The sequence below is a fragment of the Mercenaria mercenaria genome, chromosome 3, assembly GCF_021730395.1.
Source record: "Mercenaria mercenaria strain notata chromosome 3, MADL_Memer_1, whole genome shotgun sequence".
NCBI classification, from domain to species: Eukaryota; Metazoa; Mollusca; class Bivalvia; order Venerida; family Veneridae; genus Mercenaria; species Mercenaria mercenaria.
In genome coordinates, this window is record NC_069363.1 from 25,074,388 (window position 1) to 25,099,175 (window position 24,788).

Below are 24,788 nucleotides of genomic sequence, written 5' to 3' on the forward strand. Positions count from 1 at the left end.
GGCCTCAGATTGTCTATTACTATCTTAATTGTGCCACCATGAGTGGTGGGGGCATATAGATTTGCATTTGTCCGTGCGTCTGTCCGTCAATCCGTCTGTGCGTCCGTCCGAAGTTCGTGACGCGCTTAGATCAAAAAGTATTTGATATAAATTGATGAAACCTTGCAAGAGTCTTTATCATGATATGAACTTGCACACCTTCTATTTTTCGTCTGGCTCCGCCCCCTAATTTTAGAGTTACTGCCCCTGGTATAGTAAAAAATGCACATTTTCACCTTGTGACACACCTGGCTTCAAAAGTATTTGATATAAATTGATGAAATCTTGCATGAGTCTTTATAATGATATGAACTTGCATATTTTCTATTTTTCGTCTGGCCCCGCCATTATTTCTAGAGTTATGGCCCCTGAAATAGTAAAAATTGCACATTTTCACCTAGTGACACGCTTAGCTCAAAAAGTATTTGATATAGATTCATGAAACCTTGCATTAGTCTTAACCATGATATGAACTTGCGCATCTCCTATTTTTAATCTGGGTCCGCTCCCTATTTGTAGAGTTATGGTCCCTGAAATAGTCAAAAATGCACATTTTCACCTTGTGACATGCCTAGCTCAAAAAGTATTTGATGTAAATTGATGAGTGTTTATCATGATATGAACTTGCGCATATACTATTTTTATCTGGGTTTGCCCCTATTTCCAGAGTTATGGCCCCTGAAATAGTAACTGATAAATGCACATTTTTACCTAATTATGTGCCTTACTCAGAAGTATTCTCGGTGCCTTACTCAGAAGTATTTAAATGTAAATTCATGAAACCTTGCTTGAGTCTTTATCATAATGTGACCTTTGCACACATGGCACTTCTTGAGAATTTTAGCATTTATTACAGAGTTATGGCCCTTGAAATAGCTAAAATAGTGGATTTTTTGTTTGTGATGCTCATAAAGTATATGGTATAGAATAATGAATCCTTTTAATAGTTTTTTGAGGCTATACCCCATTAAGACTGCAAACATTTGAATTATTTCCCCTTATTTGTGACAAATGTACCATGCGAGGGGGTGGGGGTGGGGAGGGGGACACACCTTGTGTCCTACAGACACATTCTAGTTTTATTAAATACAGACTTAATAAATCTTAACAATTTTTTTTCACTTTAATAAGACTTCATACATGTGTGCCATGGAAAAATCAATGCAGAACATTTATTGTTATTTTGAACAATAGCTTTCCTCAAAATATACTGCCTCAGGCAAAACATTTTGTTAAATACTTTGAGCTTTCAGGGTTAATTTGGTTTGTCTACATGTCATGTTCAAGGTCCATGCTTTTTCCATGACACACATGTATAAAATGGGAATTTTTTGTGAAAATTTATCAATCAATGCTGTATTTAATAAAATTAAGATAGTAATAGACAATCTGAGCCCATTTCTTAACAACTGCACCATTTTTGTAGTGTTGCTTCGAATATTTATTTACCCCACCCACTTTTTCCCAGTTTGAGAGTGTACCACTCTTCCAATATTAATCAGAGTATACTGATATACTGTCATTTTAATGTTTATTTAGTTTACAATATCTGCTGAAAATAACACCTTAACCACTGAAAATCAGTAAATTTGATTAGACCACTTTGTGGCTCGGTAATGAAAAAAGTATTCAGTACAATTTAAAATGCAACATGTTGAGTGAATGTCCATTGCATAATTATTTTATCATGAAAGTTTCAGGTAAAAAGTTAGAACTATTTTTAAAAAAATAACAAAAATTGTGTTCCTGGCTGGTCACATGTCAGATTACCCCACCCACTTTAAATGTGAATATCTATAAAAGTAAGTCAAAACTAGTAACAACAATACTTGTTAATGAAACTTAATCCATGTAGGTATATTACCACAAAGTATAAATAAAATCAAAAAACATTTTGCGCAGACACCTAACTGGGACCCCCCCTTTATTTGCCTGGAAAAATATGCAGTATCTTCATTCTTCCTGAAACTTGTTGCAGAATTGTAAATTATATATATTGTGGAAAATAAAGGCTTTATCTTGTATCCTACAAGTTTCTGGAATTACAGTTGGTCAAGAGAGGTCATGTGGTAACCTGATAATTATATTTAACATTGGGGTTAGTAAATGAGCCGTGCCACAAGAAAACCAACATAGTGGCTTTGCGACCAGCATGGTTCCAGACCAGCCTGCACATCCGTGCAGTCTGGTCAGGATCCATGCTGTTCGCTTTTAAAGCCTACTGCATTTAGAGAAACTGTTAGCGAACAGCATGGATCCTGACCAGACTGCGCAGATGCGCAGGCAGGTCTGGATCCATGCTGGTCGCATAGCCACTATGTTGGTTTTCCCATGGCACGGCTCAAATGACTCTTATGAATTTTGATTTAAACGAAGTGCCTGCTTGATTGCTTGCATTGTCATATTGAATCTGGTCATTGCTGAAAAATATTTTAGGATAATGTCATAAGATTGTTTATGATATGGAATGTTTGCATTGTGAAAGCCATTCAAAACACATTGAATGTTTTAGGAGCATTGAATCAGTCACAATCAATGGTAAACTATCTGACTATTCTTTAACAAATTCTTGATATCTGATGTTATTGGTAGCTTACTGTATATTATATGGGGATGTTGTCAGATATTGGCATAAAACTGTTTACATCTAATTAAAAAGTCAAAAACAAAGTTTATTTAATATGACTGTGTTTTGTAATTACATATTTTCTTTTAACAGGGAACAAAGGCTTGTATACATATGTTCAAGTTAAATGGGTTCAAGAGTTTAGCCACATTTTTGTTAGGGAATCACTCATTATCATCCTCATCGTCATCATCGATGGACCAAGAGTCGCCAAGTCGGCGCTGGAGCTCGATTCAGTCTCGGGAATTTGGACATCTTCATACCATTCTTGCAACACTTATACTCAACTGTGATGTTAAAGCTTTCTGGACAATAGGTAATCATAATCATCTGTGCAAAGGCAATTGATCTTTTGATTTCTTAGAGCCAGTTATTTCTTCTTATTCATATCACGGTTTCTATTCATCAGCATTCTCTGCCCTGCATACTCCAAAGTTTCTTTTCGTCAACCTTCTGGGCCCAGCATACTTCGGTTCAGTTTATCTTTTCATCAGCTTTCTCAGTCCTGCATATTTCAGATCAGTATATCTATTTATCAATACACTCTGCCCTGCATAATTAAGACCAGTCTATCTTTTCATCAGTATTCTTGGCCAGAGTTTTGGACTTGCTCAAAACTAATGGTTTTTTACCTTAAGTTTCCACATCCAGTAGATCTTTGGAGCTGCTTGTCAAGCATTGAGTAGAAAAAAATGAATATATTGCATTAGTAAAATGTATATCTGGCAGTCAAAAGGTATTTTTAATAACATTTTTAGCTCATCTGATTTTTTGAAAAAAAAAAAAAAGATGAGTTATTGTCATCACTTGATTGGCGTCGGCATCGGCGTCGGCGTTGCCTGGTTAAGTTTTATGTTTAGGTCAGCTTTTCTCCTAAACTATCAAAGCTATTGCTTTAAAACTTGCAACACTTGTTCACCATCAATAGCTAACTCTGTACATCAAGAAACATAACTCCATCCTGTTTTTGCAAGAATTATGGCCCCTTTTGGACTTAGAAAATATCAGATTTGCGTTTTGGTAAACTTTTCTCCTTAACGGTCAAAGCTATTGCTTTCAAACATGATTTAGTTATTTTCCATTAAAAGGTGACTCTGCACAGCAAGTACCATAACTCTACATTGCTTTTTGCAAGAATTATGGCCCCTTTTGGACTTACAAAATCAGATTTTTTGGTTAAGTTTTGTGTTTAGGTCAGCTTTTCTCCTAAACTATTAAAGCTATTGCTTTAAAACTTGCAACACTTGTTCACCATCAAAAGTTGACTCTGTACAGCAAGAAACGTAACTCCATCCAGCTTTTTGCAAGAGTTATGGCCCCTTTTGGACTTAGAAAATATCATAAAAACACATGGGTAGGACAATATTTCTATTATACAGAGACAGAAAAATCAGATGAGCGTCTGCACCCACAAGGTGGTGCTCTTGTTCTCCATTGTTTCAAAAGCATTCTAATACTTTACTCCTTGTATTTGTACTTCAAAGGATTTAACACATACATTAAAAAAAAAGAAGACTTTTGTAAAAACTTCACTTCCTCCTCCACTGGTCTAATACTTCAAGCATATGTAGCCCTACTTTATGGAGCTTTTATCTACTTCATTTTGTTCATCCATTTAAAAAAGGAACTTTTTGCTTTGTTTTTACAGAGCCTGAAAATGCTAAAGTAAAGAAGCCATTGACTGTCACACCTCAAACGTTCCTGAAAATGTCAGCTGATATGGAGAGATATACATATGGTCAGGAATCTATGAGGTATCTACGGGAGGTAAGTTTACAGCAGTAAGGGTCAAAACAAACCAAGCATATAATTCAATTTTTCATTGCCTTTCTGCTGTTTGTGTAAAATTAAAATATGGTACTATTTGAAGTACTACAAGAAGCATGACGGGTGAAAGTATAGCTGATCCCGGCTTTAGGTAAAGTACTGTGAGACCAGTCTTGGACATTGACTATGTTTATAGATAGTAAGTTACTCCTATTAGTACTAATTATGTCTCCCCCCCTCTGGGGGAGACATATTGTTTTTGCCCTGTCCGTCCTTCCGTCGTCCGTCCGTACGTCACACTTCATTTCCGAGCAATAACTGGAGAACCATTTGACCTAGAACCTCCAAACTTCATAGGGTTGTAGGGCTGCTGGAATAGACGACCCCTATTGTTTTTGGGATCACTCCATCAAAGGTCAGGGTCACAGGAGCCTAAACATTGAAAACCATTTCCGATCAATAACTAGAGAACCACTTGACCCAGAATGTTGAAACTTCATAGGATGATTGGTCATGAAGAGTAGATGACCCCTATTGATTTTAGGGTCACTCCGTCAAAGGTCAAGGTCACAGGGGCCTGAACATTGAAAACCATTTCCGATCAATAACTAGAGAACCACTTGACTCAGAATGTTGAAACTCCATAGGATGACTGTACATGCAAAGTAGATGACCTCTATTGTTTTTGGGGTCCCTCCGTCAAAGGTCAAGGTCACAGGGGCCGGAACATTGAAAACTGTTTCCGATCAATAACTAGAGAACCACTTGACCCAGAATGTTGAAACTTCATAGGATGATTGATCATGAAGAGTAGATGACCCCTATTGATTTTGGGGTCACTCCGTCAAAAGTCAAGGTCACAGGGGCCTGAACATGGAAAACCAATTCCTATCAATAACTTGAGAACCACTTGACCCAGAATGTTGAAACTTCATAGGATGATTGTACATGCAGAATCGATGACCCCTATTGATTTTGAGTCACTCTATTAAAGGTCAAGGTCACAGGAGCCTGAACATGGAAAACCATTTCTGGTCAGTAACTTGAGAACCACTTGATCCAGCATGTCCAATCATTCATAGGATGATTGGACATGCAGAGTAGATGGCCCCAATTGATTTTGGGGTCACTTGATCAAAGTCAAGGTCACAGGGGCCTGAACATGGAAAACCGTTTCCAATTCATAACTTGAGAACCACTAGGCCCATAATGTTGAAACTTAATGGGATGATTGGACATGCCAAGTAGATGATCCCTATTGCAGCCAACCATCAGTGTCACTTTGACTTTCGCTTCTGTCCCCTACTGATGTTTTGTCACTGGGGGAGACATGCACTTTTCTACAAAAGCATCTTCTAATTTATATCCCTAAATGGCACTCAGTCATATAAAGAGGTAATCATAAATGCTTGTTACTTCAGTCTGTTACAGCTATATGAAAGTAGGAGTGCTGTTGAAGACCCATTACCTGTTGTTTCAGGTTGTAACAGCTAAAATGAAAGTAATACTATAGAAAACATATACTTGATATTTCAGGTTGTTACAGCTATAGTGGAAAGATGCTGTTTGAAACATGTAACTGAGATTTCAGATTGTAATAGATATAGTGGAAGTCATGCTTTTGAAGACATTTCAGGTTGTAACAGCTATAGTGGAAGAAATGCTGATGAAGACATTTCAGGTTGTAACAGCTATAGTTGAAGAAATGCTGATGAAGACATTTCAGGTTGTAACAGCTATAGTTGAAGAAATGCTGATGAAGACATTTCAGGTTGTAACAGCTGTAGTTGAAGAAATGCTGATGAAGACATTTCAGGTTGTAACAGCTATAGTTGAAGACATTTCAGGTTGTAACAGCTATAAGGGAAGTAGGAATACCATTGAAGTCTGTTAAAGACATGTTACTTTTGTATTTGAGAAGCAAGAATTCCATTATTCAGTTGTAGACATGTTACTGCTGTTATTTTTAGGTTGTATCAGCCATAAGAGAAGTTGGAATGCCTCTGAAGTCTGTTGAAGACATGTTACTGTATTGTAGCTTTTGTAACGAGACATTCAGCACTACACTGCTTAAACAGTTAATGGTAAGTAATGATTAGTTTGCATATTTATTTATGTCTCCCACTACACAGTGGTGTGGGAGACATATTGATTTACTCCTGTCTGTGTGTCTGTCACAAATCTTGTCCGCACTCTAAGTCAAACATTTCTCATCCAATCTTCACCAGACTTGAACAAGATGTGTTTGCCAATAAGTCCTCGGCCAAGTTCGATAACTAGCCAAATCGGCCCAGGCACTTCAGAATTATGGCCCTTGAAACTTGTTTTTGATAATCAAAGCACTGAAAGTCTGATAAGGCAGTTGAGGTCTTGGTGCATGGTTGACTCATATACTACTATTCAGATGATTAGGAGTTGTGGGAGACATGTGCTTTTCTCAAAAGCAGCTCTAGTTGACATCAGTTGTAGGTAATGTTCTTACAACTTATACTATCTCTATATGGGAGTGCATTCTCGACTATTTAACAGTAATTGTAGGATTCTCAGGATTGCTGTGAAATTCTGCTCTTTAAGAAATTCAAGCACTAGATCTCTGGGGAGCAATCTGTTGCTATGTCAAACACAAGATCTCGGGGTAGATATCTGTTGCTGTGTCAAACACAAGGTCTCTGGCTAGCAATTTGTTGGTATGTCAAATACAAGGTCTCTGGCTAGCGATCTGTTGCTATGTCAAACATAAGATCTCTGGCTAGCGATCTGTTGCTATGTCAAACAAGATCTCTGGCTAGCGATCTGTTGCTATGTCAGACAAGATCTCTGGGGAACTATCTGTTGCTATGTCAAACACAAGATCTCCAGATAGCAATCTTTTGCTATGTTAAACACAAGGTCTCTGGTTAGCGATCTGTTGCTATGTCAAACAAGACCTCTGGAGAGCTATCTGTTGATATGTCAAACACAAGATCTCAGGATAGAGATATGTTGCTTTGACAAACACAAGGTCTCTGGCTAGCAATCTGTTGCTATGTCAAACAAGATCTCAGGGGAGCTGTCTGTTGCAATGTCAAACGCAAGATCTCAGGATAGAGATATATTGCTTTGACAAACACAAGATCTCCGGATAGCAATCTGTTGCTATGTCAAACACATGGTCTCTGGCTAGCGATCTGTTGCTATGTCAAACAAAATCTCTGGGGAGCTATCTGTTGCTATGTCAAACAAGATCTCTGAGAACCTATCTGTTGCTATATCAAACTCAAGATCTCCAGGTAGCAATCTGTTGCTGTGTCAAACACAGGTCTCTGGTTAACGATGTGTTGCTATGTTAGACAAGATCTCTTGGGAGCTATCTGTTGCTGTGTCAAACAAGATCTCTGGGAAGCTATCTGTTGCTATGTCAAACAAGATGTCTTGGGAGCTATCTGTTGCTATGTCAAACATTGTCAAGATCTCTTGGGAGCTACATTGTATCTGTTGCTATGTCAAACAAGATCTCTGGGAAGCTATCTGTTGCTATATCAAACTCAAGATCTCCAGGTAGCAATCTGTTGCTGTGTCAAACACAGGTCTCTGGTTAACGATCTGTTGCTATGTCAAAAAAGATCTCTTGGGAGCTATCTGTTGCTGTGTCAAACAAGATCTCTGGGAAGCTATCTGTTGCTATGTCAAACAAGATGTCTTGGGAGCTATCTGTTGCTATGTCAAACATTGTCAAGATCTCTTGGGAGCTACATTGTATCTGTTGCTATGTCAAACAAGATCTCTGGGAAGCTATCTGTTGCTATATCAAACACAAGATCTCAGGCTAATGAGCTTTTGCTGTGTCAAATACAAGCTCTTAAGGGTAAAGATCCCAAGATCTCTGTATAGGGAGCTTTTGCTATGTCAAACACATGATCTTTTTGAAGCAATCTGTTTCTATGTTAAACACAAGATCTCAGGGGAGCAATCTGTTACTATAGCAAACACAAGTTCGCTATGGATACAAGTTTTGAGTCTCCATTGCTAAGTGGTTAAGGTCACTGACTTCAGATCACTTGCCCTGTCTCCTCTATAGTTCATGCCCTACTCGGGTCATCATGAAATTGTGAGGAAACCATCCAGCAGGATTGCAGAAGGTCAGTTGTTCTACACATGTGCTGATATGTACTTTAAGTAGTACCAAGAGGGGCATCATGGGTCTTCCTTCAGTATTAAGAGCTGGGAAGTTGTTGAAAATTCTATTACTTGTTAGGGGCCTCCGTGGCCGAGTGGTTAAGGTCCCTGACTTCAAATCACTTGCCCCTCATCGATGTGGGTTCGAGCCTCACTCGGGGCGTCGAATTCTTCATGTGAGGAAGCCATCCAGCTGGCTAATGGAAGGTCGGTGGTTCTACCCAGGTGCCCGCTCGTGATGAAATAATGCACGGAGGGGAACCTGGGGTCTTCCTCCACCATCAAAGCTGGAATGTCGCCATATGACCTAAATTGTGTCGGTGCGACATTAAACCCAACAAAATAAAAAAAAAAAAATATTACTTGTTAGCTTGACTATTCAAGGAATAAGGAGTGCTGTTGTACTCATCCTGGCATCATGCTGTCGATGTTCTGAGTGTTGCATTCCTGTTACATGTTATGACAAGCATCTCAGTTTCATAATGATCATCTTAACTAGCCTAGTTATCATTAGACCTCACACAAGGATTCGTCTAGGTTAGGGGTATACTTGTGCTGGCTAAGTGTCTGGTACCCCAAGTATCAAAGTCACTGAGGTCAGATATTATGATAGTTTTGGATAAGTTTTATGGCAAGTTTCTCAATTTCATTATTTCCCTATAATAATCAAACCTCGCATAAGGATTTGGTTAAGGGTCAGATGCCTCCAAAGTTAAAGTCACTGTGGTTAGATCTTGTTAATGCGTTGGTTAAAGTTTTATGAAATACTTCTCAATTTCACCCCCTCCCTGCTCCCCCCCCCCTCTCCCAATTTTTCACTCCATACACCAGCCTGTGCCAGGATTGTTTTGTTAGTTTAACTTCAGTTTCTTGATACTGTATCTTTATATCCACATTCTATACCCCCACACATACTGTCCCCACCCCCTGTGAATTTTTATTTTTTTACTGCCCTGTCTCAGTCTGCTTGCAGACAGGCATATTATGTGCTGTTAGGCAGGGTGCTTGTAACATTTGTCATCCTGAAAGGATATGATAATACAGAACTTTTCTATTGTCATCTCCTCTTTTTTTCAAATAGTCCAGTACACTGCCTTGTTATATATTTTTCAGATGCATTAATTTCATTTATATAATACATTATACTTAATGATATGTTGGAAGATACAATACAATGTGAGCATAATTTCATATATTTTATATTACAGATGCAGTATATGAATGCACCATCCAATGAACTGAAACCTGTATTTTCTATTCTCACTGATCTGTTGGTAAGAAATGTTTATGTGTGATTATTATACCCCCACCAAACGTGTTTGAGGGGGGTATATAGGAGTCAGTTTTGTCGCGTCCCATCGCGTCCCGAAATCTATTGTCTCAGTTATTACCAAATGGATTTGATTCAAACTTAAAATACATGTTCCATCTTATCAAGGTGCATAACTCTTGACACCAAGTTTTCATGAATTATGTCCCCTTTTACTTAGAATTTAAGGTTAATTTTGTTGTATTTTCACTATATCTCAGTTATTACTAAATGGATTTGATTCAAACTTAAAATAGATGTTCCACCTCATCACCCACATCATGTGACACAAGGTGCATAACTCTGACACCATTTTTTTTAATTATGCCCCTTTTTACTTAGAATTTAAGGTTGATTTTGATGTATTTTCACTATATCTCAGTTACTACTGAATGGATTTGATTCTAACTTAAAATAGATGTTCCACCTCATCACCCACATTATGTGCCCACATCATGTGACACAAGGTGCATAACTCTGACACCAAGTTTTCATGAATTATGTCACCTTTTGCTTAGAATTTAAGGTTAATTTTGTTGTATTTTCACTATATCTCAGTTATTACTAAATGGATTTGATTCAAATTTAAAATAGTTGTTCCACCTCATCACCCAGATGATGTGACATAAGGTGCTTAACTCTGATCTATGTATTTTCACTATATCTTAATTATTACAAAATGGATTTGATTCAAACTTAAAATAGATGTATCACCTCATCACCCACATCATGTGACACAAGGTGCATAACTCTGACACCAATTTTTCATGAATTATGCCCCTTTTTACTTAGAATTTAAGGTTAATTTTGATGTATTTTCACTATATCTCAGTTACTACTGAATGGATTTGATTCAGACTTAAAATAGATGTTCCACCTCATCACCCACATCATGTGACACAAGGTGCATAACTCTGACACCAATTGTTCATGAATTATGCCCCTTTTTACTTAGAATTTAAGGTTAATTTTTTATGTATTTTCACTATATCTCAGTTACTACTGAATGGATTTGATTTAGACTTAAAATAGATGTTCCACTTCATCACCCACATCATGTGACACAAGGTGCATAACTCTGACACTAATTTTTCTTGAATTGTGTCCCCTTTTACCTAGAATTTAAGGTCAGTTTTGATGTATTTTCACTATATCTCATTCTGATTGACTTAGAGCCAAAGGGAAGTAACCTTTTTAACTTTTGTTCTGAGTTTCTTCCCCTTAAATTCCAGGAATTAGTCTATTTTTAGAAACCCTATTTTTGGATTTTCAATATTTTAGGTATTTTTCTAACTGTTTTATTATAAGTCCTATGTAAAAAGTAAAAACATTTTTCTGTGGTAACATGGGTCGGTAAGACACTTTTTTGTATTCACTTTTAGTGTATCTCTAATATTAGAGATTTAATATATTTACTAGTATTACTATACTAGTATTATACTAGTATTACACTAGTATTACTTACATGTGGAAGCCCAGGATGAAGTACTCCAAAGTATTTTTAAGATTCCTTATGGTTGCCATTCTTCTGTGACAAGACCGTATGGTGGGGGTATGAGTCACTCCTGTGACAGTTCTAGTTTAATCTTTAGCTCACTTAAACTTCCTTCTGGGTGTGCTATTAGTATAGGTGGATGGTCTGTTGTCCTGAGTCAAAATTTTTACTTACACACCTTTTCCTCTGAAAGTATTTGGTTAAAGTTCATGAAACTTGGCCTTGATGTTTCTTGAATGTTCCTCTACCAAATTTCTTCAAAGAATTCCATTCTGTGAAGAATTCTGGTTGTCATGGCAAGCAGAAGAAAAAAAAGTTTAAATCTATTTTGTAAAACCACAAGGTGCAGAGCTTACATATTTGATATGTATCATTGTCTAATGTCTACCTACTTTGTTCAAAATTGGCTCTGGGGTTCACTTATTTTACATAGCCTTTATTGGCTTTATATAAGAAAAACTTTAAATTGTTCTTTCTTAAAGCTTAGATACTGGCATTTTATGCTGGTTCTCTACCAGTTTCTTCAAATCATGCCCATGGAGTCAAAATTTGCTCTGCCTAGTAGTTCGCATATTTTTGGGTCTCGTGTTAACCTTTTAGTTCATTCATTTTTCTCAACAACTACTTATCCAAACTTCAAGGAGCTTGGTCAGAATGATCCCCTATTAACCTAGTTGGTCAAAAGTGAAAATGGGGTCATTGGGTCAAAGGTCAAGGTCACAGGGACCTGAACATTGAAAATGGTTTCTGCTCAATATCTGGGCAAGTATTTCACCTAGGACCTTGAAACTTATGTTGGTCTTGGTGCATACACGATCCCTTTTTATGTTGGTTTCACTGGTTCAAAGATCAAGGTCACAGGGATCTAAACGTTGAAAATTGTTTCCGCTCAATATCTGGACAAGTATTTCACCTAGGACCTTGAAACTTCATACGTATGTTGGTCTTGATGTGCACATGACCCCTATTGATTTCGGGGTCAAAGGTCAAGGTCACAGGGGTATAAACTTTGAAAATGGTATTTTTCTTACTTTGATTTTTTACACCAATTTATTTTTATGCCCCCGAAGGAAGGCATATAGTTTTTGAACCGTCTGTCAGTCTGTCCGCAATTTTCGTGTCCGGTCCATATCTTTGTCATCGATGGATGGATTTTAAAATAACTTGGCATGAAAGTGTACCACAGTAAGACGACATGTCGCGCGCAAGACCCAGGTCCGTAGCTCAAAGGTCAAGGTCACACTTAGACGTTAAAGGTCATTTTTCATGATAGTGCATTCGTGTCCGGTCCATATCTTTGTCATCGATGGATGGATTTTCAAATAACTTGGCATGAATGTGAACCACTGTAAGACGACGTGTCGCGTGAAGACCCAGGTCCGTAGCTCAAATGTCAAGGTCACACTTAGACGTTAAAGGTCATTTTTATGATAGTGCATTCGTGTCCGGTCCATATCTTTGTCATTCATGGATGGATTTTCAAATAACTTGGCATGAATGTGTACCACAGTAAGACGACGTGTCGCGCACAAGACCCAGGTCCGTAGCTCAAAGGTCAAGGTCACACTTAGACGTTAAAGGTCATATTTCATGATAGTGCATTGATGGGCGTGTCCGGTCCATATCTTTGTCATTCATGCATGGATTTTAAAATTATTGGGCATGAATGTGTACCACAGTAAGACGACATGTTGCGCGCAAGACCCAGGTCCGTAGGTCAAAGGTCCTAAACTCTAACATCGGCCATAACTATTCATTCAAAGTGCCATCGGGGGCATGTGTCATCCTATGGAGACAGCTCTTGTTTTAATTTCTTATTCTACCTGTCCATTTCTTTTTTTTCCCTTTTTTCTTCAATAGTGCTTTTTAATTTGGGGGTTATTTGTTGTATTGTATGCCTTTATTAGAACTTTAACTCATTATCACCTAATTCGGAAAACCCGGCCAAAACGCCATCAGGCATTAGCTGCTTGTTTTATTTACTAATATATGAAAAACTTTAAAACATCTTTCTGAAACTTTTATGGCCTAAAGCTTAGATTTAAGCATGTAGCATTTTGTAGTTGTCCTCTACCAAAGGGTTTACTTGTTTTTAAGAGACGAAAAACTTTTAAAAGTCTTGTCAAACTCTTTAAGTGTTAAAGCTTAGATATTTAGCATGTAGCATTTATAACGATCCTCTACCATGTTTGTTCAAATAATGCCCCTGGGGTCAAAATTGGCCTGCCCTGGAGTTCACTGGATTTACATAAACTTACATAAGAAAAACTTTAAAAAATCTTCTCGTCTAAAACCTAAAGCCCTTGAGCTCAGATATTTAGCATGTAGCTTTGTGCAGTAATTGTTTACCCAGTTTGTTCAAATCATGCTTTTTGGGTCAGGGTTTCTTGGTTATAAAAATCTTCTTGTTTAAAACCTGAAGCACTCAGGCTTAGATATTTGGCTTGTTGTATTGTTCATGGCCCTATACCAATTTTGTTCAAATCATGCATCTGGTGTTAAAATTGTCCCCACCTAGGAGTCACTTGTTGCACAAAGATTTACATATGAAAAATCTTCTTGTCTGAAGCTGCAAGACCCAGATCTTAGACATTTGATATGTAGCATCATCTGGTGATCCTTTACCAAGTTCATTCTGATCTTGCCCCTGGGTTCAAAATTGGCCCTGTCAGTGGGGGTCACATGCTATACATTTGAGTTAGATGAGTGATATAGGGTCACCATGGCTCACTTGTTTGAACATATCAGACAGTTTGATTAAGACACCAGAATAATGCTTTTGTTGTTCTTAATGATCTTTCAGTGATGTTTATTTTGTCTTTTTTAATTTGAATGGCTGTAGTAGTTTCATTGTGTATAATGGCAAAAGGGACAATAGATCGAGTCATTTAGAAAGACAGAAATCCCTGGCTTTATACAAATACATTGAATGAGTTCCCTGATCCCAGAGGACAAGAAATAATATAACATCACCTAGTCCTGGTACAGGGAGACTCACCTAGTCCTGGTACAGGGAGACTCACCTAGTCCTGGTACAGGGAGACACCTAGTCCTGGTACAGGGAGACTCACCTAGTCCTGGTACAGGGAGACTTTTTACAGCCCTTACATGACACTTAAACACTGATACTTGAGAATACAGTTGAATTTTGGAAAGCTTGTGGCTTGGTTGCTTTTATGTTGTGACTTATTTGTGAAAGTTTGAATTTTGAACAATTAGAATGATGTCTTTCATTGTAAGAAGGTGTGCATAAGGATACAGTTATTGAGTTGAGTTGGGCATTTTACAGAAGCTAGGCCCATTTAGCTGTTTGCAATATACTTTGTATAGGACATAGTAAAATGTATGCGAAGGGACAAATTGTTTGAATGAGTGCTTTAAGATATAATGGAAAAATAACAAATGTAAGGGCTGTGTGTACAAAAGTCGTAACTCGTAAGAAAATAACGAAAGGGTAAAAAATGATTTATTGAAAAATAATATCTTGTAAATGTATAGACCCTATAACTTGCATACTTTATAACAGTTTGTTAAAATTTGACATGTTGAAATTGAGTATAAAACTTGAGAAATATCATAGTAGACATAATTATTTCTAGTTGTAAACTGTTTGGTGTTTTTATTTTCAGTTGTTAGAGGATCCTCTGCAGTTAAAACGACTACAGTTGGTTATAGATGGGCATGTAGATGACCATGGGCAACAGTTTGAAGGCCTGTTAGGTAGGTGTACAGTTTGATAATGCCCCTTTTCACTGACCAGTACACAAGTAGAAGAACTGTATGACTGGTTCAGTGATGTAGTGAATAAGCTGTTAGCTATCACAACTCGGGGATTGATCATTTGAATCCTAACAAGGGTCACAACCATATTGTCCCATTGAAATTAAAGCTTTCTTCACTACTGAGCCAAAACACTTTGGCACAAACAAAAGTGGCTAAGAATGCACCATTAGTTTTATTCATTTTATAGATATTTATAAGGGGGCTTCTTTGGCTTAAGTGGTTAAGTTTGCCAGTTTCAAACCACTTGCCCCTCACTCAGTGTCACTTGTTTGGTCACCATTCAAGCTGGCTTGTGGAATGTCAGTAGGTCTACCTGGTGTTGGCCTGTGATTGAAATAATGCCTAGAGGAGCACCTTGAGTCTTCTTCAACCATTAAAAGCTGGAAAGTTGCCACATGACCTTAGTTGTGTTGGTGTGACCTAAGAAAACAAACAAAATGAACTGATCATTATTTTAATATGAAAAATTGTACATATTTTCACTGAAACATGGCAGTAATGATGGCACGCTGATGTATTATTTTGCACTATGCAGATGACGAGAAAGAGTGTTACCATATTTGTTCCACTGTTTTATATAAAAGACATTTTAGAATTGAAATGATATAACAAGAAGTATTCTTTGGGACACGTAACCCAGGGTTTCCGCTGCAATTCGCCAAAGTCGCCAATGGCGAAAAAAATAAAAAATTGGCGAAAAAAGTTTTTGCCGTAAATGTATTTTTACAATGTGTATTTCTCTGTCTTAACTACTTTCTGTCTTGCTTAAAAATCAAATATTACCGCAGGCGTTTTGTTCATGATACACAATTACACAGCGTGTCACCAAGCGAGGGAATTGCGATTCGGATCAATTACACAAGCTGCCACGTGCCTCTCGATCTTTGACTTTAATTAAACATGCGATAAACAACAATGACAGCTTTGGATGTAGAACCGTGACGTATTTTATCGGCAAATTATTAAGCTCGCCTTTACATGTGTCATGTGATTGAAGTATTGCGCAGGTAGTAAACACATGAAAGTCATGTTTCACGGACTGAATTAAAAGACAATGATAGCTGATTTATACATGTTTTAACAAGCGGAATCACGAAAGTAGTGTCAAAGTAGCCATTCTAAGTTATATTGTGCAGCAAAACCTGGAATGGAACGACTAACGGACATCGCGATAAATTCCAATAATTTTTATAATCATGATGTAGATTGATTTTGGCAAAAATTTCCCATGAAAAACTGTATAAACAACAGAAATCATGTAAAAATTAACTCTGGCCATAGAAATAAGTTATAATTTTCATTTTATAAATATGTAGTTTGATTGCTTTTTTTTTACGTTTGTCACACATTTTCGCGACCCAATTTCCGATTAATTTTGGTCATTCAGAGAAGACCTACCTATGCAATGTATTTTTAATTTTTGATGAGAAGTACCTGCTATTTTGGCAAAGAAATAATAATTTTTCTCAAATTTAGACAAGAAACACACAGAGGCCAACATCCGTTACCTGCATTTTATTTTTTTTTCAGGGGAAAACCCTCTGACACCCCACTCATAAAGAGGTACTAACCCCTTTCCTTTACCTCAAAATTTTGGACCTTAAAATGCATCAGAGGCCAAATTTTATACTGTATTTCAAATGTCCCAGGGGAAAGCCCCTGACCCCCACCCTCATCAAAGGTACTAACCTCTCCATTATCTCAAATTTTAACATAAAAATGCACCAGAGGCCTTCATTTCATGCTGTATTTCAAAAATTTCAAGGGGAGGCCCTACCCTCCCCCACCATCCCCCAATAATTTTTCAATCAAATAATGAAAAAACTGTAATAAATGACAAATTGTTGCAACATGCACATTGTGTTGGAGAATACACTCACTGGACGCTCCCCCTGTGTGTCTTTGACTTCGATATTTTGTGGCCAAAAAAAAATTGGGGCCAGTGGAAACCCTGTAACCTTTTCGCCATGTTTTAATATTATTTAAGCATTGTCATGTTGACCTACAAGTTGATGCCATTTATGTGCCAAGAAATAATTCTTCTCCAAACTTGCTGACAATGTTTGTGGGCATAATATCTTGGCCAAGTTTGATAACCAGTCAAATCATCCCAGGCACTCTTCGATGATGGCCCTTGAATTACTTGAAAAACTGCAAATTTAGCCTTGTCCGCTCTCTAAGTCAAACAGTTTTCATCCGATCTTCACCAGACTTGCTGAAAATGTTTGTGGGCATAATATCTCAGCCAAATATGATAACCAACCAAATCGCTCCAGGCACTCTTGGATTATGGCCCGTGAATTAGGCCAAGTTCGATGACGGGCGTATTTTGTGACAGTCTGGTACTCTTGTTGTCTTTAGTCAGATGTACAAGTCATCATTATTTTCCAATATGCATGTTGTAACTAAGATTTATGTTTGATACAGCTGTGATAAGACTGAACCATGTACAGGACAGTCGTCGATCCTACTGGTGTATAAAGTTCCTCGTCAACCTTGTTAACAAGTGTCCTCTAGTTAAAGATGACTTGCAGCAAACCAAATCAAAATGGCAGTGGGCAGTCAACTGGCTGAAGAAAAAAGTGAGTTTGTTTTTCAATATTCCATTATTTTAGAATAGATTAGTTGATCAGTTTTATGTTCCACACAAGTGGTCAATGGCCTATGTACTGATTTGGCAGACTCAGTGGACTGTACATATTTGTTTTACAGGACAATTGTTATTGGTGATCAAAACTTCCATCATGGCACACGTAACAATTTTGTTATTTTTTTCCAATACCATATATACAGTTTATAACATTGATAAATACATGCATTGACAATGGGTCTGAAATAGACCAAAGCTAGATGTAATACTAACCCAAAATGCCCTACACAGTGTCTATGTTTTTACTTACATTGTGATGGCACTAAAGAAATTATACATCATGAGAAAAAAGGCAGTAAGAGTAAAAATAGTGCCATATCATTACAGGCTTTTGAAATAAAATGCATGCTTGTATAACAGTACATTGACTGTAATGACTGAGTAGAACCTATTCATTGTAATTATGGAATAAAATTTGTTACTGTACAGAAAGCATGTTTCTGGTTACCTGAATGCAAACTGTGGCAAAAAGTTAGTAACATGTAATAAAGCAGTCTGATATAGCTATTTACTTTTGACCTAAATCATCTTGATTACATACTGACTTTGGCTTACGTATGAACTGAATTGTTTTATACTGGACTGACCAACTTACTTGTTATTACTTCTACAAGTGGGCAGTGGGGGAGAGGTGGAATGGGATGGTTAGGCTGATCCTTACCCTGACAAACATGGTGAAGTAGTTAAGGTGTTTTAGTGCAGATCACTTGTTCCTCGGTTTGATCTTTAACGAGGTATAGAGGTTCTATCAGAACTTGAGTGACTGTCCGTGCCAGAAATAATGCTTCAACTGATGCCTCGGGTCTTACTTCTCCATAGAAGCTGAAAAGTCACCTTATGACCTAAGCTAGTTGCGTGTGACTTTATACCCAGTGAATACAGATTACTGTATACTGTTGTATTACAGATGACAGAATACAGTTACTGGAGTTCCAGCAGTACAGCCGCCTCAAATGAAGATTCTAACAGGAAGTCCTTCCAGAGAACCATCAGTGCTCAGGTAACCACTCAATTTAATGTTTCAATATCATATTCAAATGGATTGAGAAGAAATACTCCATGATGATTTAGCAGCAAGTTCTTTTGTTCAATATTAAGCATTTGATCTGAGAAAACCTTATTACTTAAAATTTACTAGGACAGTTTTTACCTGCAAGTTTGTAAATGACTGAAGATTTTATTGACTGTATTGAAAAGAAATGTAGTAATATCAAACACAACCACAGTTAAGGACAGGACGAGATTTTGGTCTAATTTGAAAAGTCAAGTAGATGCACATTTATCTTCATTATACCCCCACCAAACATGTTTGGAGGGGGTATATAGGAGTCAGTTATGTCGCTTCGCATCGCGTCCCGTTCCGTCCCGAAATCTATTATCTCAGTTATCGCTAAATGGATTTGATTCAAACTTAAAATAGATATTCCACCTTATCACCCACATCATGTGACACAAGGTGCATAACTCTGACACCCAAGTTTTCATGAATAATGTCCCCTTTTACTTAGAATTTAAGGTTAATTTTGTTGTGTTTTCACTATATCTCAGTTATTACTAAATGGATTTGATTCAAACTTAAAATAGTCGTTCCACCTCATCACCCACATCATGTGACATAAGGTGGGTAACTCTGACATCAATTTTTTATGAATTATGTCCCCTCTTTACTTTAAATTTAAGGTTGATTTTGATGTATTTTCACTATATCTCAGTTATTGCAAAATGGATTTGATTCAAACTTAAAATAGATGTTCCACCTCATCACCCACATCATGTGACACAAGGTGCATAACTCTGACCCCAATTTTTCATGAATTATGCCCCTTTTTACTTAGAATTTAAGGTTAATTTTGATGTATATTCACTGTATCTCAGTTACTACTAAATGGATTTGATTTAAACTTAAAATAGATGTTCCACCTCATCACCCACATCATGTGACACAAGGTGCATAACTCTGACACCAATTTTTCTTGAATTATGTCCCCTTTTACTTAGAATTTAAGGTTAATTTTTATGTATTTTCACTATATCTCATTCTGATTGGCTTAGAGCCAAAGGGAAGTAACCTTTTTTTAAACTTTTGTACTGAGTTTCTTCCCCTTAAATTCCAGGCATTAGTCTACTTTTAGAAATCCTATTTTTAGATTTTCAATATTTTTGGTATTTTTCTAACTTTTTTTATTATCAGTCCTATGTAAAATACATTTTTCTGTGGTAACATCGGTCGGTAAGACACTTTTTTGTATTCACTTTTAGTGTATCTCTGATATTAGAGATTTTTTATATTTACCTCATCCCTCATCCAGGGCACATAATTATACTAGTATTACTTATATGTGGAAGCCCAGAATGAAGTACCCCAAAGACGAGTAAACTTCTTATTTAGTATTAAGCTTTTTTGACATTTTTATATTAATCCAAGTATTTTTAAGATTACTTATGGTTGCCATTCTGTGACAAGACCGTATGGTGGGGGTATGAGTCACTCCTGTGACAGTTCTAGTTGAAATAGAATATTTACTCAACAGTCAGGGAACTGTGCTAGAATACTGTGTTAACATGCAGGTAGATGTTGTGATGTAGGCATATAGGATTCTTTCAGTGGTTGTAGATGCACATGAGAATATTCAGCTCCAGGGTAACTGTTATAGCAGAGCCTTTTTACCATATAAACAGTTACCTGAGAAGGGAATACTCCCATCTGTACATACAACAGGTGGTAGAACTTTTTTCTTGCATGCCTTATTCAATAAATAATAGTAAAAATAAAATTAAAAAAAACAAAACAACTTTCTTATAGCACTTTTTTCGTAACAGTAGAGTATTGAATATAGCGCAGGAGCTTTGCGTCCATAAGAGAAATATAAGGAACAATGTGAAACTACCAGTGTAGTTTGTTATGCATCATTTACAACACTTCAGTCGTCTTACGTCGTGTACGATGGTGTTTTCCAGTACTGTTGAAAATAGCATAAACTCTTGTCTGGTATACAGTGTCTGACTGTAAACCAGGGAGAGAGCAGGTTGGAATTTGGATATTGGTATTTGACAAGGTTTCCATCTCACCTTCTCAGGGGCCAGAACTCATAAGAAGTTAGGAAAGCATTTATAGGGCATAGTTAATATATTTTGTTAGAAAGTTTCCCTTCAATCAATGAAGAATAAAAATGGTGTAAACTTGCAATGTTGCAGGATACCCTGGCAGAAGCCACAGCTTTGCTCACAGAGCTGGAGAACTATGCTGATATGGATACCAATGGGAACAGTGTTGCCTCCCCTACAGAGAGTGATACTATGGCATCAGGAGATGTGAGTCCAAGGAATCAGCCGACAGATAACCAGTCTGATTCACATATGTCAACCGGGAACCAGTCAGATACTCACATGTCAATTATGGAGGAAGACAAGGGAGATAAGTCTGGCAAAGATACAGATAACTCTTGATTTACTCAGGGATAAAAACTTCATAAGAGTTACTTGGCAAAGGAGAATGGAAAATGAGATAAGTCTTGTTTTAAATGTTTTTTAAAGAAAACTCTTTCAGAATGACAAAGGACATTCATAGTGTTGTGGTGAGATACAGTTTCCTTAATGAAATTGAAGGTTTGGCATTTTGACTGACTGAGTTGGAGTACACCAGCAATCTGGTTTTATATTTTGTTATTTACTAGATTCTAATGAAGGATGTTATATTGAATATATATACTAATATGTAATACAGCCATAATGTTGAAATATGAAAAGGTGATTAATGTTATGTATAAAGTGCTACTGTAAATAGATTAATTTTAGACTAAACATTGCTCATAGCTCTACATACAGTTCTAAAAAGAATACCATAGCAGGTATGTTTGTAGTATTTAAAGGAGAAGAGAGGTAACTCATATACTGCTGAGAAAGGGGAGGAAATTCAGATACTGGAAAAAGGGATTACTCTTGATATTATACAAAATGAAAGAGAAGATAAAGCTAAATACTTTACAGAAGGAAAACAAATGATGCTAACTCTTTGATATAATGGACTGATTTACAAGGAAAAGCAAGTAGAACTCTTGGAAGTTACACAGCTTTAGCCATATACAGCACAAGGAAAAGCAAATATTACTCATAAATGTTGTGTAACTTTAGCCATATACAGCACAAGGAATAGAACTATTAATTGGAAATTGTGCAGCTGAAATATACATTTTTGAATAAAGAAGAACTCAGTTTAAAGTATGTCATAACAAGTGAAGATGTTATACCTGATAATAATTTTGTATTTAATAAGATTGTTCTCCATTCTCTAGGTATAGTTTTAAAGCTGAAGCAGAGAAAGTCTCCTTGTCTAACAGAAATGGAAACTGTTTCTGATAGTTCAACTAAGAAAAACTGTTTCAAAAATGATGTGGAAATTCTACACAATATAGTCTTAATTATTGAACTTGGATGCAATGCTATACGTCATTTTATGGGAAATTCATGAACTTTAATTGATCTGCCGTATAGGGACATATTTGTAGTTTCTCACCGACACTGAGTTACTGTCTAATTCACAAATTCATTCATTTCTTGCATTTTTAGCTCACCTGTCACAAAGTGACAAGGTGAGCTTTTGTGATCGCGCAGTGTCCGTCGTCCGTCGTCCGTCTGTCCGTAAACTTTTTGCTTGTGACCACTCTAGAGGTCACATTTTTCATGGGATCTTTATGAAAATTGGTCAGAATGTTCATCTTGATGATATCTAGGTCAAGTTCGAAACTGGGTCACGTGCGGTCAAAAACTAGGTCAGTAGGTCTAAAAATAGAAAAACCTTGTGACCACTCTAGAGGTCACATTTTTCATGGGATCTTCATGAAAGTTGGTCAGAATGTTCATCTTGATGATATCTAGGCCAAGTTCAAAACTGGGTCACGTGCGGTCAAAAACTAGGTCAGTAGGTCTAAAAATAGAAAAACCTTGTGACCACTCTAGATGTCACATTTTTCATGGGATCTTTATGAAAGTTGGTCAGAATGTTCATCTTGATGATATCTAGGTCAAGTTCGAAACTGGGTCACGTGCCTTCAAAAACAGGTCAGTAGGTCTAAAAATAGAAAAACCTTGTGACCTCTCTAGAGGCCATATATTTCAAAAGATCTTCATGAAAATTGGTCAGAACGTTCACCTTGATGATATCTAGGTCAAGTTCGAAACTCGGTCACGTGCCATCAAAAACTAGGTCAGTAGGTCAAATAATAGAAAAACCTTGTGACCTCTCTAAAGGCCATATTTTTCATGGGATCTGTATGAAAGTCGGTCAGAACATTCACCTTGATGATATCTAGGTCAAGTTCGAAACTGGGTCAGGTGCTGTCAAAAACTAGGTCAGTAGGTCTAAAAATAGAAAAACCTTGTGACCTCTCTAGAGGCCATATATTTCATGACATCTTCATGAAAATTGGTCAGAACGTTCACCTTGATGATATCTAGGTCAAGTTCGAAAGTGGGTCACGTGCCATCAAAAACTAGGTCAGTAGGTCAAATAATAGAAAAACCTTGTGACCACTCTAGAGGCCATATTTTTCATGGGATCTGTATGAAAGTTAATCTGAATGTTATCTTGATGATATCTAGATCAAGTTCGAAAGTGGTCACGTGCCATCAAAAACTAGTCAGGAGGTCAGATAAATAGAAAAACCTTGTGACCTCTGTAAGGCCATATTTTTCATGGATCTCATAAAAATTGGTCTGAATGTTCATTTATAATATCTAGGTTCAAGTTCGAAACAGGGTCATGTGCGGTCAAAAACTAAGTCAGTAGGTCTAAAAATAGAAAAACCTTGTGACCTCTCTAGAGGCCATACTTATGAATGGATCTCCATAAAAATTGGTCAAATGTTCACCTTGATGTTATCTATTCAGTTTGAAACTGGTCACTGCCATAAAACTAGTCAGTAGGTCAAATAAAAACCTTGTGACCTCTCTAGAGGCATACTTTTCATTGGATCTGTATGAAAGTTGGTCTGAATGTCATCTTGATGATATCTAGCAAGTCAAGTTTGAAACTGAATCCACTGCGGTCAAAAACTAGGTCAGTAGGTCTAAAATTATATAAATCTTTTGACCTCTCTAGAGGCCATATTTTTCAATGGATCTTCATGAAAATTGATCTGGATGTTCACCTTGATGATATCTAGGTCAGTTTCGAAACTGGGTCATGTGCGGTCAAAAACTAGGCCAGTAGGTATAAAAATAGAAAAACCTTGTGACCTCTCTAGAGGCCATATTTTTCATGAGATCTTCATGAAAATTAGTGAGAATGTTCACCTTGATGATATCTAGGTAAAATTCAAAACAGGGTCACGTACCTTCGAAAACTAGGTCAATAGGTGAAATAATAGAAAAACCTAGAGACCATATTTTTCAGTGGATCTTCATGAAAATTGGTCAGAATTTTTATCTTGATAATATCTAGGTCAAGTTCAAAACTGGGTCACATGAGCTCAAAAACTAGGTCACTATGTCAAATAATAGAAAAAACGATGTCATACTCAAAACTGGGTCATGTGGGAAGAGGTGAGCGATTCAGGACCATCATGGTCCTCTTGTTTATATACCCATTCTTAAAATACGGGATTATGTGATGGCGTGTGCATCTGTCCATCCATCCATCATACTTCATGTTATTGCCACCTAATTACATGCCAAGATTGAAGTCAATACCTTGCATGGTTATTTAGTTATGTTCCAGAAACAAAATTTGATGGACATTTTGGTGTGCAGAATACATGCACCAGGTCTGTAGGTCAATGGTCAAAGTCACAAATTGAGCTCAAAGATCAAATCTGTCCATCATATTTTATGTCCAGAGCATAATGTATTAACCATTCAAGGTATTGACTTCAAACTTGAGATGTTGGTAGGTGGTGATGAGACGATTTGCAGAGTGCATGGACCAGGGTGGTAGGTCAAAGGTCAGGGTTACAGCAAGGTCAAATCT

The 24,788-nt window shown here is 37.0% G+C and overlaps 1 protein-coding gene across 1 annotated transcript in view; it reads left to right on the forward strand.

The window, feature by feature from the left end:
* The window catches only part of LOC123525239 (ubiquitin carboxyl-terminal hydrolase 24-like), a 90,365-nt gene extending 66,969 nt beyond the window's left edge, over positions 1–23,396 (forward strand). The window contains exons 50-57 of the mRNA XM_053538030.1: positions 2,759–2,981; positions 4,314–4,432; positions 6,403–6,516; positions 9,796–9,861; positions 15,021–15,111; positions 17,602–17,756; positions 18,732–18,824; positions 21,020–23,396. Of these exons, the coding sequence (XP_053394005.1) occupies positions 2,759–2,981; positions 4,314–4,432; positions 6,403–6,516; positions 9,796–9,861; positions 15,021–15,111; positions 17,602–17,756; positions 18,732–18,824; positions 21,020–21,271 (1,113 nt within the window). The 3' untranslated portion in view covers positions 21,272–23,396. The remainder of the gene's footprint in view (positions 1–2,758; positions 2,982–4,313; positions 4,433–6,402; positions 6,517–9,795; positions 9,862–15,020; positions 15,112–17,601; positions 17,757–18,731; positions 18,825–21,019) is intronic.
* The last annotated feature ends 1,392 nt before the right edge of the window (positions 23,397–24,788 follow it).